General features: G+C 41.3%; 1 protein-coding gene across 6 annotated transcripts in view; it reads right to left on the bottom strand.

Moving 5' to 3' along the window:
* LIN52 (lin-52 DREAM MuvB core complex component) overlaps positions 1–15,617 on the bottom strand; it is a 72,401-nt gene that overhangs the window by 53,030 nt on the left and 3,754 nt on the right. For 4 of the 6 annotated variants that reach the window (XM_050955776.1, XM_050955780.1, XM_050955781.1 and 1 more), the window contains exon 5: positions 11,946–12,029. In XM_050955776.1, coding sequence (XP_050811733.1) covers positions 11,946–12,029 — 84 coding nt within the window. Of the gene's footprint in view, positions 1–2,320; positions 3,052–8,610; positions 8,673–11,945; positions 12,030–15,617 lie in introns of those variants that run through there. The other 2 variants (XM_050955779.1, XM_050955777.1) reach the window with 2 other exon arrangements.

Below are 15,617 nucleotides of genomic sequence, written 5' to 3'. Positions count from 1 at the left end.
AGAGGTCAGACCAAATCTTTTCAAATTTCTTTGAGGTCCCTCTTCTTGAGACCCTTATCTTCTCTTTAGCTGCCAGGACAGCCAACTAGCTGTGCTAAGCTTCCATACCTGAAGGCTGTCTGCTCTTCCATCTAAGCAATACAAATCATTTGGCTACAAGCCCTGCTCTAGAGAACCAAGCTCTCCATGAGCTGAAGTGTTCCCAAGATGATGGGATACATCCCAAGAGCAGTTCTGGGAAGTAATTTTTAAAAGGTATCCATTCATATGAATCCTGGTCTAGTCTTAGCCAAAAGGACTGTATCCTGAGACAACCCCAAAACATGTGAGCCAGTGTGGCTCTGGGAGATCCAGAACTCCAGCAGTTGTCTGTTTTATCAAGAAGGCCCAGGCATTGTAACTTATGTAAGGGCCAAGATGAATGAAGTATAATCTTCTACAATGAAGGCTGATTCAGTAGATCAATTGTAGCATTTTTATTGTTTTGCAGGGAACTTCCCCATCATCTAGGGCTCAAGGACATACACAAATCTTTATTCCAGGCCTCGTGCAGGCAATTTAAATTAGGGAGGGTCTTTTGGGCCAGGAAGTCGTAATAGAATGCAGCTGGTCAGGTGAACCTATGGAGCGCACTCCACTAGAATATGGATTCTGTGAGGCTCCCAGTACAATAGGCCCAATATGTCCTTCAAGAAATGCTTAAGCTGCAGGTAGTGCCATGCAGCCAAACCAGATGGGTTGTACTGTTGAAGTGGTTGGAATGGCAGAAACTACTCCTCTGAGATCATCTGAGACACCAAATTTCCCCTTATCCATCCATTCTCTCCTCATTAATAGTTTATTGTCACTACAACAAGGAGTTGCTCCAAAGTACAGCATAAATATGTGAGAAGGAAATGAAATTTAAATTTTCTAGCTAAACTTGCCCACGTTTGTCTGGTAGCTAATATTGTAGGGGAAATTTTATGACAATCACGGTGATAGGCTGAACCTAGTACTCCTGCCAACAGGAGTGGATGTACCAACTCTCATTCCAGCAGCAGCTGAGGAGGGGTCTGCTCTGTTGTGTTGTGGAGCCACAGGGCTAAGTACATTGTATTTTTTAATTTTTGGTGTTCTTAGCAGGGTGCAAGTCACAGCATGGTACTTTATGGGCTTCCGGCAAGCAAAGGCAGATGCAAGACTATACAACTAATTTTCTAGGAAAATGGGTGAATTACTACGAATCTTCCAATTCACCCTGGTCTCTCCTCATTAGATTTGGGTTTGCACTTGGGTGGGAGACAACACACACCATGGCAGGTGGATCTCCATGAATACCCAAAATAAACAGAAAGACCTCCCTGGAAGTCTAAGTGCAGCGAAGAGTATGGTGACTCAAAGTGACGCACTGAATCTGTAGACCCCAATGCAGTGCTAGAGTGCACTCTGTAGCATACAATAGTAGGAACGACTCAGTGAGGGACACTCTTCCTTCTGGTTGAGTATTCATCCCAATGGCCCAACACAATGCTAGGAGTGATATGCGGCCGGAGGTGCCAGCTTTCAGTAAAGAAATTCAGTAGTTGCTAGCTCAATCTTTAAAGCTTGACACATTAAGAATGGGCGTCCTTCTCTTCAATAAACTAGCACAGAGGAATGGACAACAAATGTATTCATCCTGGCACTTACCACTCTCCCTGCTCCCAATGTGTGATCCTATCCCCTTACACTAGCTTCTTCCCCTCTACAAGGATAAATCCTCTCCTATAGCTCCCAGTACAGCAATTAAGTAGTCCCATTTCCCCAAGCAAGTAGGAGACAGCCTGCTCTTCAGGACGGATTCCAAGACTACAGCTTTGGCCAGAGAAATGTACTACCCTCCCTTGCAGCTTCCTGCAGAGAAGAAAAGGAGTGGGGGCTAGCAGCAAGCAGTTTTCACTAAAAGGGACAGTTAGAGGGAGAGGCTCTTTGGAGGGAATAAGAGATTCAGCGCAGACAGGCAAGAGTCCCCTCTGTCTATCCCCTACCCTATCTTCCCCGAAACTGACAGCACCTCTAAGTGAAACCCTGGAAGTCAGAGCATCCCCTGGGGAGGTGTCCAACCCCTAAAGATTTGAGAACCTAAGACCCTTTTTGCAAGTGTTAATTGTGATGTCCCAGCCTCCTTGCAGGTTAGGTAACATTCTGCTTCCCCAAATGCCCTTGTACTTTAAAGATATAGGATTTTTCACTTTGTCCTTCCCTATTGTTAGTAATGAAATATGGGTATTAGACAGCAGTGGCATTTCCTAAGACCACCTGTGTCCAGTTTGATCAATTATCCAACTAGGCCAGTATCATGTCTCCAACAAGAGGCTTCAGAAAAAGATGTAAGATACATTAACAAAGATATAAGGAAGAACCTACCAGACAAAAGATTTTGTTCCTAATTCTAGGCAGCACTTTCTTGGGCCATTTTTTAAAGATCCTAGGTAACACCTACATATTTTCCACATTAACCACACAGACATTAATCTTTTGAGTCTTGCTAAGTCTTGGCTTCAGTAATAACATACAGCCTGTGAATTCCACAAGTTAATTAGGCATTGTGCAGAAAGTCAAGAGTGGCTACATTTCAGCAGCACGAGAAGGTTGTTTGGATTCCTAATATGGGGAGAAATCAGCAACATGGAACATAAGAACATTCTCAGTGCAACTTGTTTTATTTACACACACACATACCAATCATGGAAGAGAGATGGTCAAATGGGACCCAGGCAATCCCCTCCTTTCATGAATCTCCACCCAAAAACCAGTGTCTGGCTCCCAGGGAGCAAATCTGCATCAAGAACTGACTCTAGTTACATTAACAAATAGAAACTCACAGCTTTCCCAAACAATCTGAATCAGAAACTACCACCAGAGCAGTCCTTCGGAGACTAAAAATTTGCTGGCAAACTAAGAAAAAGAACTTTTTAAGACTCTGTGCAACAGTACCAGCTGGTGATTCCTGCCACACCATTTAGTAATGTTTATTACTGGCCCTGCCAGGTAATTCATAGAAGCACTGGGCTGGACCGCAAAGATCAACTGAAAAAAAAATAGGAAGGAGGGTAAATGATACATAAAGCTTCTCAACTTAGTACCATAGAATATTTTGGATTTGTAAAGGTCTTTAGCAGTATTGTTGACTGTGCTATAAAACATAAGCGCTAGGAAGGAAGAATGAAAGTATACATGAGGAAAAAGGACATCAATCCTAGAAACCCAGGAGATAAAGTACAGGTTATGTTGGGTTTTTTTTGTTTTTTGTTTTTTTTTTCCCAAAAGATCAGTCCCATCCTTGGATTTTATAAGCCAGTTGAGCAAAAAGATGTAATTCACCTCTTCCAAACTGTTCAGAGCACAGTACTAATTTATTTTATTTGTTTGTATTACAATAGCACTTACAACAGAGGTGGGCTGTCAGCCTCTGAGCTCCATCCAGTCCTCCAACCCACAGATTCATAGACTCTAGGACTGGAAGGGACCTCAAGAGGTCATCGAGTCCAGTCCCCTGCCCTCACGGCAAGACCAAATACTGTCTAGACCATCCCTGATAGACATTTATCTAACCTACTCTTAAATATCTCCAGAGATGGAGATTCCACAACCTCCCTAGGCAATTTATCCAGTGTTTAACTACCCTGACAGTTAGGAACTTTTTCCTAATGTCCAACCTAAATCTCCCTTGCTGCAGTTTAAGCCCATTGCTTCTTGTTCTATCATTAGAGCCTAAGGTAAACAAGTTTTCTCCCTCCTCCTGATGACACCATTTTAGATACCTGAAAACTGCTATCATGTGCCCTCTCAGTCTTCTCTTTTCCAAACTAAATAAACCCAATTCCTTCAGCCTTCCTTCATAGATCATGTTCTCAAGATCTTTAATCATTCTTGTTGCTCTTCTCTGGACCTTCTCCAATTTCTCCACATTTTTCTTGAAATGCGGTGCCCAGAACTGGACACAATACTCCAGTTGAGGCCTAACCAGCGCAGAGTAGAGCGGAAGAATGACTTCTCATGTCTTGTTTACCACACACCTGTTAATGCATCCCAGAATCACGTTTGCTTTTTTTGCAACAGTATCACACTGTTGACTCATATTAAGCTTGTGGACCACTATGACCCCTAGAACTCTTTCTGCCATACTCCTTCCTAGACAGTCTCTTCCCATTCTGTATGTGTGAAACTGATCATTCCTTCCTAAGTGGAACACTTTGCATTTGTCTTTACTGAACTTCATCCGGTTTACCTCAGACCATTTCTCCAATTTGTCCAGATCATTTTGAATTTTGACCCTGTCCTCCACAGCAGTTGCAATCCCTCCCAGTTTGGTATCGTCTGCAAACTTAATAAGTGTACTTTCTATGCCAACATCTAAGTCGTTGGGGAAGATATTGAACAGAGCCGGTCCCAAAACAGACCCCTGCGGAACCCACTTGTTATACCTTTCCAGCAGGATTGGGAGCCATTAATAACTACTCTCTGAGTACAGTTATCCAGCCAGTTATGCACCCACCTTATAGTAGACCCATCTAAATTGTATTTATCTAGTTTATCGATAAGGATATCATGCGAGACCATATCAAATGCCTTACTAAAGTCTAGATATGCCACATCCACCCCTTCTCCCTTATCCACAAGGCTCGTTATCCTATCAAAGAAAGCTATCAGATTGGTTTGACATGATTCGTTCTTTACAAATCCATGCTGGTTATTCCCTACCACTTTACCACCTTCCAAGTGTTTGCAGATGATTTCTTTAATTACTTGCTCCATTATCTTCCCTGGCACAGAAGTTAAACTAACTGGTCTGTAGTTTCCTGGGTTGTTTTTATTTCCCTTTTTATAGATGGGCACTATATTTGCCCTTTTCCAGTCTTCTGGAATCTCTCTGTCTCCCATGACTTTCCAAAGATAATAGCTAGAGGCTCAGATACCTCCTTTATTAACTCCTTGAGTATTCTAGGATGCATTTCATCGGGCCCTGGTGACTTGCAGGCATCTAACTTTTCTAAGTGATTTTTAACTTGCTCTTTTTTTTATTTTATCTTCTAAACCTACCCCCTTTCCATAAGCATTCACTATGTTAGACATTCCTTCAGACTTCTCAGTGAAGACCGAAACAAAGAAGTCATTAAGCATCTCTGCCATTTCCAAGTTTCCTGTTACTGTTTCTCCCTTCTCACTGAGCAGTGGGCCCACCCTGTCCTTGGGTCTTCCTCTTGCTTCTAATGTATTGATAAAAAGTCTTCTTGTTTCCCTTTATTCCCATAGCTAGTTTGAGCTCATTTTGTGCCTTTGCCTTTCTAATCTTGCCCCTGCATTCCTGTGTTATTTGCCTATATTCATCCTTTGTAATCTGACCTAGTTTCCATTTTTTACATGACTCCTTTTTATTTTGCAGGTCATGCAAGATCTCATGGTTAAGCCAAGGTGGTCTTTTGCCACATTTTCTATCTTCCTTACCCATCGGAATAGCTTGCTTTTAGGCCCTTAATAGCGTCCCTTTGAAAAACTGCCAACTCTCCTCAGTTGTTTTTCTCCTCAGTCTTGATTCCCATGGGACCTTACCTATCAGCTCTCTGAGCTTACCAAAATCCACCTTCCTGTAATCCATTGTCTCTATTTTGCTGTACTCCCTTCTACCCTTCCTTAGAATTGCAAACTCTATGATTTCATGATCACTTTCAGCCAAGCTTCCTTCTACTTTCAAATTCTCAACGAGTTCCTCTCTATTTGTTAAAATCAAGTCTAGAACAGCTTCCCCCCAGTAACTTTTTCAACCTTCTGAAATAAAAAGTTGCCTGCAATGCAGTCCAGGAACTTATTGGATAGTCTGTGTCCCGCGGTGTTATTTTGCCAACATATATCTGAATAGTTGAAGTCCCCCATCACCACCAAATCTTGGGCTTTGGATGATTTTGTTAGTTATTTAAAAAACATCCAACGCTTTAGATCATTTTATTTAGTTTGCCCTCAGATGGGACTCTCAGTTCCAGAAAAAAAAAAAATTAAAGTGATCTGGCTGGCTGAGGGGTGCAGTCTCTGAGGGCATGGCTACACTTGCAGATGTAGAATGCCAGGAGTTAAACCAGCCTTTGGAGACCACAACAGGGAAAGTACTGATGTGTGTTCACACTGCCAGCTGCAAGCACAGTAGCATAGCCACATTAGCAGCTCTTAAATGCCACAGAAAGCAAAGCATTCTGGTAGCTATCCCAGTGTGCAAGTGGCTGCACCGTGCTTTTGAAATTGAGGTGGGAGGGCGGAAGTAGGTGGAATGTGACAGGGAGTATGTTGTGTGTATGCGGGGGGGGGAGAGACTGTATTTTGGGCAGCAGTGTGTCAACATGCTGTCTTGTAAGTTCAGACAGTGGCAGAGGGAAGGGGGAAACCTTGATATCAGCCCCTGCCCTTACCCCTGCCTCTCTCTCTCTCTCTCTCTCTCTCTCACACACACACACACACACACACACACACACCCCTCTGCAGCAGGAGCATTCCACAGTAATCGTTTGCTTTGTCCCACAGCAACTAAGCATGCCGGTTGTCAAAAACAGAACTTTGAAAGGGGATATCTGCATGCCTGTAGCTGAGTTCAAAACAATGACAAGAGTGGCCACATGACTTCAGGGGATTATGGGACATTTCCAGAGGCGAATCACAGCGCAGTGATGCAACACGTCATCCACACTGACACCGGGCTGTTTCGGCCAGGGTGCAGCAAGCTTTATCCTTCTCACGGAGGTGGATTACCAGGAGTGCTCCAGCTGCAGAGTCCAGACGCTCTATGTGCCTTGCCAGTGTGGACACCTCAGGAGTTAGGGTGCCTGGGGCTGATTTAATATGCTCTAACTTGCAAGTGTAGCCAAGGCCTGAGTAAAGCCGCTGCTGCCTCATACAATTCCACTTCACTCCATCTCTGCCAATAGAGGGGCAGTAACTCCTTCCCAACTGGCATGACAGAAGGGCAGCCAAGCCAACCCTCAGCGGTATTGCAACCTGACTCATGGGCTCTTGCTCCTAATCCCGAGCTCTGCCCCAGGGGAGCAGAGCTGAGGCAAAAACTGTGAATGGCAGTGAAAATACATTAAGATGTTTTTCTTGTTGACATTTTCATTGATTAATCCCCTCGTCTTCTGCACACTAAAAAAAGGTTTGTGAAAGATGTTTGTTTAAACTGTTTCCCTCCAACCCCATTTAAAGGCTGTGCTGCAAGGGGCTTTTATAAACACTTTGTTTTTTACACAGTTAACTGTATGTGAACACGCTGTATTATAATAAAAAAATCTGAGTTATGCAATTGTAAAGTATGTCTACCCAGTGTGGCACTCTGTCCCCCTCTCATGGTGATTAGGCCGAATAGGGATCCATGACTTTGCAGCCTGGCTAAGATATCTGGGTCTTTTAACTGAGATACTGGAGGCTGATGAATTAAGCTCCAGATCACCCAGGTTCAATCCACACTACCTACAACCCATCTAGGGTCATTGGCCTAAAAATATGTAGCTTCTAAAAAACGTACAGCTCACTAAAGGTTTTCAATAGCCCATCTCTGAGCTAGACACAGAAAAGGCTCCATGGTACATAAAATCATACAGACACATAGAACATTCCACTATAGCATCGGAAGGGGAGAGTTTCTATTAAAATATACAGAGACTGCATTCTTCTTTTTCCCCAAATAAACAGCTTTTGCAAATATAGGATGGCTGCATTTAACAAACTTTAATCACCCCATTTGGTAATCCAGTTTAAGGATTTAATGGAAAATAATTCAAGGAGAGTATTGTGCCCTTTGTTAAAAGCTTCACTTTAAGTTTAGTGAAGCGTAGCCCACCACAGTTTGAGCCCTGGCTTTATACCTAAAACACTGGTGATAAAAAAGAGAGAGAGAGAGAGAGAGAGAGAGAGAGACACAACAATACAGCAAATTCACCTTTCAGTCACACTGAGAACTGCTAGTCTAGAAACTTTGATGTTATCCATACTGTGCACAGTTTGCAAAGGTCAAACCACCATTCACAGTGAAATAATTTTCAATTATGCCTCAAATCATTTTTCAATAAATTGCAAGTCTGTACCACAGATAACACCTAACATCAATGCTGGTAAAGGAGAAGGCCCTGGACGTACATCCAGAAGATATACCAGTGAAGTGTGCTGTCACCCTTCACTCCCAAAAACTGTCCAATGAAGTTAAACTACAGCTTGATCACATGGGGATAGATACAGCTGATCCCAATAGGAGATTCCAGTTGAATGATCTACATTAGTGGTTCCTAATCTGGAGGTTCTTATATATGTTAAAGATCATGATTTTTTGAAGAGGGGAACATCTCTCTCACCTTCCCCAATTCTTTCAGCCAATGGAATTTGCCAAAGTGTTTAAAAAAAATCACTCTTGGGAAGAGAAAAAAAGCAGGGGAAATTTTAGCTATAAAATGCAAATACAAGTACATGAGAACAGGAAATTATAATGAAAACTGCTTTGTAACATTAACTGTAGAGGTTGTGACAGAATACAGGGATGTTCGATCAGTTCCTCTTTTTTTCCAACTTTAAGCTTCATATTTCTTTGCAAGGACCTCCCACCCACACTAATACCTCCAGTAGTATTTACTGAGTCTCTTCTTCAGTTGCTTTTACACCACTACCCTGATATAATGCTGTTCTCAGGAGACAAAAAAAAAAAAAAGAAAAAATCTTACTATGTTATAAGTGAAACCACATCATATCGAACTTGCTTTGATCCGTCGGAGTGCGCAGCCCTGCCCCCCTGGAGTGCTGCTTTACCGTGTTATATCCAAATTTGTGTTATATCAGGTCGCATTATATCAGGATAGAGGTGTACTTTAGCTTGTTTTTGCAGATAAAGTGACCCAAAAACAAACAATATTCAAGCTAAGGATGTACAACAGTTTGTGTCATGGTATTAGACTAGTTTCTCATTATTCTCTATTCCTTTAAGTTTTCAGTTTTTTGGGTCAGTAGCGCCCATTGCAAAGGTAACTTCATTGAGCAGTTTACATGACATCCAGGTCTGTTTCCTGGACAGTTATGACTAATTCAGACATCATTAGCCTGTATGACAAATTTAAAGCATTCCTTCCAACATATATTGTCCGATGAATTTCAACATGTTGCCCTGTTAAGAGTAAGTTAGTTGGTCACATGTTATGGGGGAAAATACAAGAACAATGAAAGCCAAAGAAGGCGAGGCCTTGGAGGAGTGTGGTTGAACAACCAAGTACAATTTACTCTATAGCAATAACTTAATATTGGAAAGACTTTGAGGATGAGACAGCCTGGATGGTACATTCAGTCTCATGTTACACCCCCTTTTCCATTTTTAGAAAGGGGAAAAAGTGTGAACCAGGAAACTACAGTTACTACTTACACTAATTTCAATCCAAAGTAAATTTCTGGAGTGTGATATAAGGGCAGACTGACAGAACAGTTGACAGACACAGGAGTTATAAGCGGGTATTGGCATGAATTTCATGGGTAATTATCCCTGAACCTGCTAATATTTTAAGAAAGTGGCTACTGCCTATCCATTGGTATAGGTAGTATTTACACTGCAGTGCTACAGCAATGCAGCTACAGGGTTTTAAGTGTAGACAAGCCCTCACTTAAAGGGCAGAGGGGAGGGGTAGAGAGAAGTCAGTGAACAGTCCCCAAGGCATTATTCTTACTCTCCTATGAAGCAATTTCAATTGCCAAAATGCCACAGAGAACTCAGTCTCACGCAGGAAGTATTAACCCAGGAATATGATTGAAGTGTGTGTGTGAGGGTAAGTATCTTGAAAAATATCTTCTTCCAAGTGGGAAAACTAAGGTTGAGCTGAAATGACTTTTCTCCATGGTATCACAAAGAATCAGTGGCAGAATCAGAAACAGAACCAAGGAGTTCCAACTCCTAATCCCCTGCTCTAGCCACTTGATAACACTCACTCTAAAGAAATATGGCTTGCATTTACAGTAGAAACTCAAGAGTTACAAACAGCAGATGTATGAACTGACCAGTCAACCACACACCTCATTTGGAACTGGAAATACACAATCAGGGGAACAGAGAGAGAGAAAAAAAACCAAAGAGTTCAGTATGTTCAGTTAAATGTAAATTACTAAAAAATAAAAGGGAAAGAACCATTTTTCTTTTGCATAGTAAAGTTTCCAAGCTGTATTAAGTCAATGTTGAGTCATAAACTTTTGAAAGAAAACCATTGTGACATTGCACTCCGTATGCTTAATGGAAATATGCTTATGAGTATGAATATGATGTAACTGGAATGTACTTCATGCAAAATGTCTCTTGTAAGATATCAAAACAAAGGTTATAACCTACTGAATATACTCCTATTTGTGTGCATGAATCATTCTTGTACCTGAAGCTAAAAATATGAAGTATAACTGAGGCCCTATTGTAATTATGCAAAGTATGGCCCATTAATGGTGGTTTAGAATCTTGATGGCTCTCATTGACTAGGACAACTGGTTGTAAATGGCTCTGTTTACTTACAAATCTTCCTGTGTTCACAGGGGCCAGCCCAGGAAGAATTGGGATCTCAGGACATGCGATCATGTCACCTGAAACTGGAATCCATTTTAAATCTGGTACTTTTCCATTTAGAAGGATGGGTGAGGACCCAGAGAGACAAAAAGATTCCTACCCTGTGCCAAAGCTATAAAAGGGGGTGGAACAGAAGAAAGGGGGCTGCCAGTCATGAGGAAGCCCCTGCTATAAGCCCAAGATGTTTGCTGGAACTAACAAGGACCGTACCAGGGGAAAGGATTGGGCTTAGACTTGGAAGGAGTCTAGTCTGTGAAAGAAGCTTATTGGAACATCTCAAAGTGTGAGATTTCACATGTAAACAGTTTCTTAATGTATTAGGCTTAGACTTGCATGTTTTTGCTTTATTTTGTTTGGTGACTTACTTTGTTCTGTCTGTTATTACTTGAAGCCACTTAAATCCTACTTTTTATACTTAATAAAATCACTTGTTTATTAATGAACCCACAGTAAGTGATTAATACCTAGGGGAATAAACAGCTGTGCATCTCTCTCTATCAGTGTTACACAGGGCAGACAATTTATGAGCTTACCCTGTATAAGCTTTATACAGAGTAAAATGGATTTACTTTGTGTTTGGATCCCATTGAGAACTGGGTGTCTGGGTGCTGGAGATAAGCGACCTGCTGAGTAGTTTTTGGTTAAAGTCTGCAGCTTTGAGGGTGTGGACCAGACGTGGATCTGTGTTGCAGCAGGCTAGTGTGTCTGGCTCAACAAGGCAGGGTTCTGGAGTACCAAGCTGGCAGGGAAAATGGGCTCAGCAATAATCTCAGCACTCAGGTGACAGTCCCAAGGGGGTTTCTGTGACCAAACCCGTCACTACCATAACATTCTGTTCAGAGTTATGAACATTTCAGTTATGAACAACCGCCATTCCTGAGGTGTTTGTAACTGAGGTTCTACTGTATCTCCTCTATGACTGGTTGCCCCTGCAAATGTAAAGCATAAGGGTAGACAAGCAGTCTCCCTTCTCATTATTTTGCAGCAGAGGCAGCTGTGGAAGAGTGTGTAGACACACAACACGGTAATACATTTACTACAGGAATAAGCTGTAATGCAACATCAGGATGGAAGCTGAAATCCACAAAGGTGGAGAAATTTTAAACTTGAGGTTCCTGTAACATTAACTCACGTGTCTATAACAGACATGTTTTAGACAACTGCGTAATGACATTAAAATAAAGTACGCCTCTTACCAGAGAGCAGTTTCCTAATGCACTGCTGCTGCTTTCCCAAACATTTGCAACTCCTAAAAATATATATACTTTTCTAGCTAAAGAGAACTGCAGATCTGGATAGAGCAAGTTAAATGTTTGAAAAGAGGAAATTAACTATGAAGCCATTAATGACTGTCTATAGTTCTTACATTCATCCAGTCCTAGCTGATAAGCCAGGTTCTGCAGGCCTCGAACCTTCTCCATCAGGTTTGCTGTGGTAAGGCTCCCCAGCTCTAAAAAAACCAAAATAAATGTGATTTTTAACACTGTCTGTTGCCCTCTAGTGGCAACTAAGCCATATTAGCTATTTAGCAAAGAGCCTTCAGGTCATATTGTTGATGTGCTCGCTCTGCCCCTTGGAGACAACATATGTTCAATAGTCCTCCTCACATCTGGATAACAGGGAAATAGTGCAGGCCCATAGATTCCTTATTTGGAATTCCCAGTGTGGGTGGCTAAATCTGAATGGATTACGAAACTATAGACCAGGGGTCGGCAACCTTTCAGAAGTGGTGTGCTGAGTCTTCATTTATTCACTCTAATTTAAGGTTTTGCATGCCAGTAATACATTTTAACAGTTTTAGGAGATCTCTTTCTTTAAAAGTCTATAATATATAACTAAACCATTGTTGTATGTGAAGTAAATAAGGTTTTTAAAATGTTTAAGAAGCTTCATTTAAAATTAAATTAAAACAGAGCCCCTCGGACAAGTGGCCAGGACCCGGTCAGTGTGAGTGCCACTGAAAAATCAGCTCGTGTGCCGCCTTTGGCATGCATGCCATAGACTGCCTGCCCGCTATAGACAGAGGGAAGAGACTTACTCCTGTAACCCACCTTTCTTCTAGTGCACACTTCTTCCCTACTGTTTATTTTAAAGTGCATTTTGTCTACTCTAAGTTTGACTATCGCATGCACTGAGGCAACACTTCCGCTGAGAGGGTGTTTCTATAACCTGATATGTCTCACTGTCAGGAAATTCTCACATTTCTTGGATGTTTCCCTTTATTTCATCCCACTACTCCTTGTTATACCACACTAAGTTCTCCAAGAAGGATGTAAACACCAGAGAAATGTTTGTAGATATTCTGCTCTCTTCTCATCTTAGACACACATCTTAACTGTACCACCACTTATTAAATTATGAATACTTTCGCTCTTTGGACAAATTAATTTTGCTGCATCCCTGACTGTTTTGTTGCTCTTGCCTGAGCTCCCTACAACATTAATATCTGTATAGCATATGGAGGTGAACTCAGTATCTCATATGTTACTGAACCAGAGCCATATCGGAAGAATTATTCACCTTTTTGCTTTGCTATTGTTTTGCCATCATATAGTTTATTATTTTGGGAGTAAATAAGTTTGAAGCTTGAGGAGGAAACGGACACAAATTAACAAATACGTTTAACTTGATAACCAATGTTTTCAATAGGAATCAAAGGCCTGTAGATTTTATACTTTTAGAGACAGTAGTAAAATCATAGCAGTTCCATAGTACAGCCAGCATTGTACTTAAAAGATTAGATCTGTTACATAATCATACAACTATTTTCGGCAGAATCATTTACTTTTAGATCAAATTAATTGAGCTTTCACAAGTCAGTCTGTTAGTTTACGGATTAAAAATTACCCCTCTGACATCTCCAAGTCCTCCAGGAAAAAAAAAAAAAATAAAAAATGAAACATTAGGTCAGAGGTTTGAAAAAATAAAACAAAATTAGTAACTGACTTGTACATTGCAAACTTTAAGATACAGGCTGTATTTTAAGTTTATTATGTGAAAACATTCAATTAACTTATTTATAACCATTATTTGCTTTGTGTTATCCATCATTGACTATATCAGTCATCAAATGATTGTTCCAGAATTTAAGATTTCATTTAAGAGATATTTCTAGTAATATGGTTGTGAACAGAACATTGAAAACATGAGTCAAGGCTAACTGATTTGGTGGGTGTAAAAAGGTATGGATAGTTCTCTGAAAATATCCACTCAATGAGCAGCAGCAGTCAAAAAAGCTAACAGAATATTAGGAACCAGTAGGAGAGGGATAGATTATAAAACAGAAAATATAATCTTTGTATAAATCCACAGTACCCCCACACCTTGAATATGACGTGCAGTTCTGGTTGCCCCATCTCAAAAAAAGATACATTTGAATTGGAAAAGATACAGAGAAGGACAACAAAAATTATTACGAATATCGAACAGCTTCCATATGAGGAGAGATTAAAACGACTGGGACTTTTCAGCATAGAAAAGAGATGACTAAGGTGGGATATGATAGAGGTCTATAAAATCATGAATGGTATGGAGGAAGTAAATAAGGAAGTGTTATTTACTTCTTCATATAACACAAGAACCAGGAGTCACCCCTTGAAATTAATAGGCAGCAGGTTTAAAACAAACAAAAGGAAGGTACTTCTTCACACAATGCACAGTCAACCTGTAGAACTCTTTGCCAGGGGATGTACTGAAGGCCCAAACTACAATGAGATTCGAAAAAGAATTATGTAAGTTCATGTAGGATACGTCCATCAATGCTTATTAGCCAAGATGGTCAGGGATGCAACGTCATGCTCCGGATGTCCCTAGCCTCTGACTGCCAGAAGCTGGGAGTGAAGGACAGGGGATGGATCACTTGAAAACTGCATGTTCTGTTTATTCTCTCTGAAGCATCTAGCATAGCCTACAGTCAGAAGACAGGATACTGGGCTAGATGGACCACTGGTCTGATCCAGCATGGCCATTCTTATATTCTGAAGATACATTAACACCACCTTTTTCCCTAGCAAAGATATACCCCCCTGCAGACTGTCTGAAACAGTAGTTCTGACAGGTGCGAACAGTCATTGAGGGCAATTAACTTTGAAATTTAAGTTGACCATTTGAATGGTCACAAATTTAATCGACACTGACCATTTTAGCAGAAACAGGGCTAGTCTACACTAGGGAGGGAGGATCGATTTAAGATATGCAACTTCAGCAGTCGAAGTATCTTAGGGGAGGGATGGCTCAGTGGTTTGAGCATTGGCCTGCTAAACCCAGGGTTGTGAGTTCAATCCTTGAGGGGGCCATTTAGGGATCTGGGGCAAAAGTCTGTCTGAGGATTGGTCCTGCTCTGAGCAGGGGATTGGACTAGATGACCTCCTGAGGTCCCTTCCAACCCTGATATTCTATGATTCTTTGACCTACCTGGCCGTCCTCATGGTGGCGAGTTGACTGCCGCGGCTCCACTGTCAACGCTGCTTACTCTTCCTGCCGAGGTGGAGTACAGGCATCGATTTGTGGATCAATTTATCGCGTCTAGACGAGATGTGATAAATCGATCCCCAATAGATTGATTACTACCTGCCAATCCGGCAGGTAGTATAGATGTACCCTCAGAATGCAGAATTTTCTCTGCAGAGACTGGCAGATGGCAACTAGCTCATTGTGCTCTCGGCTACTCTTTTCCTCAAATGTAAAAGAAACCGCAAAGAACTAGGAAAGTTCTGCTAGCCTTGTACTAAAGAGTCAACATGCAGGAGCAAGAATCCTACATAGAAGGTACCTTTACAAAACTCACATTTTGAGTAGAAGTAGCAGCACCTACAGGGACAAATTGTGTTAGACATACCCAAGGGACTATGATCAAACAGTTTGTGACTGCTCTTTAGCCTAATTCTATTAGAAGCTGTGCAACAGAACCCAAGTTGAGCACAGTTGAATTGAGCCATTTTCAAAAACAGCTCCTTTTGCACTGTAGTTTGTGTCAAAGTACAGTCAATTGTTTCTTCAGCTTGAAGAAGAGATCTCCAAGGTTTAAATTTGGAAACAG

The sequence above is a fragment of the Gopherus flavomarginatus genome, chromosome 5 (assembly GCF_025201925.1).
Source record: "Gopherus flavomarginatus isolate rGopFla2 chromosome 5, rGopFla2.mat.asm, whole genome shotgun sequence".
Lineage (NCBI taxonomy): Eukaryota > Metazoa > Chordata > Testudines > Testudinidae > Gopherus > Gopherus flavomarginatus.
Note: the sequence above shows the minus strand (reverse complement) of the source record. Positions and strands in the feature narration are given on the sequence as shown.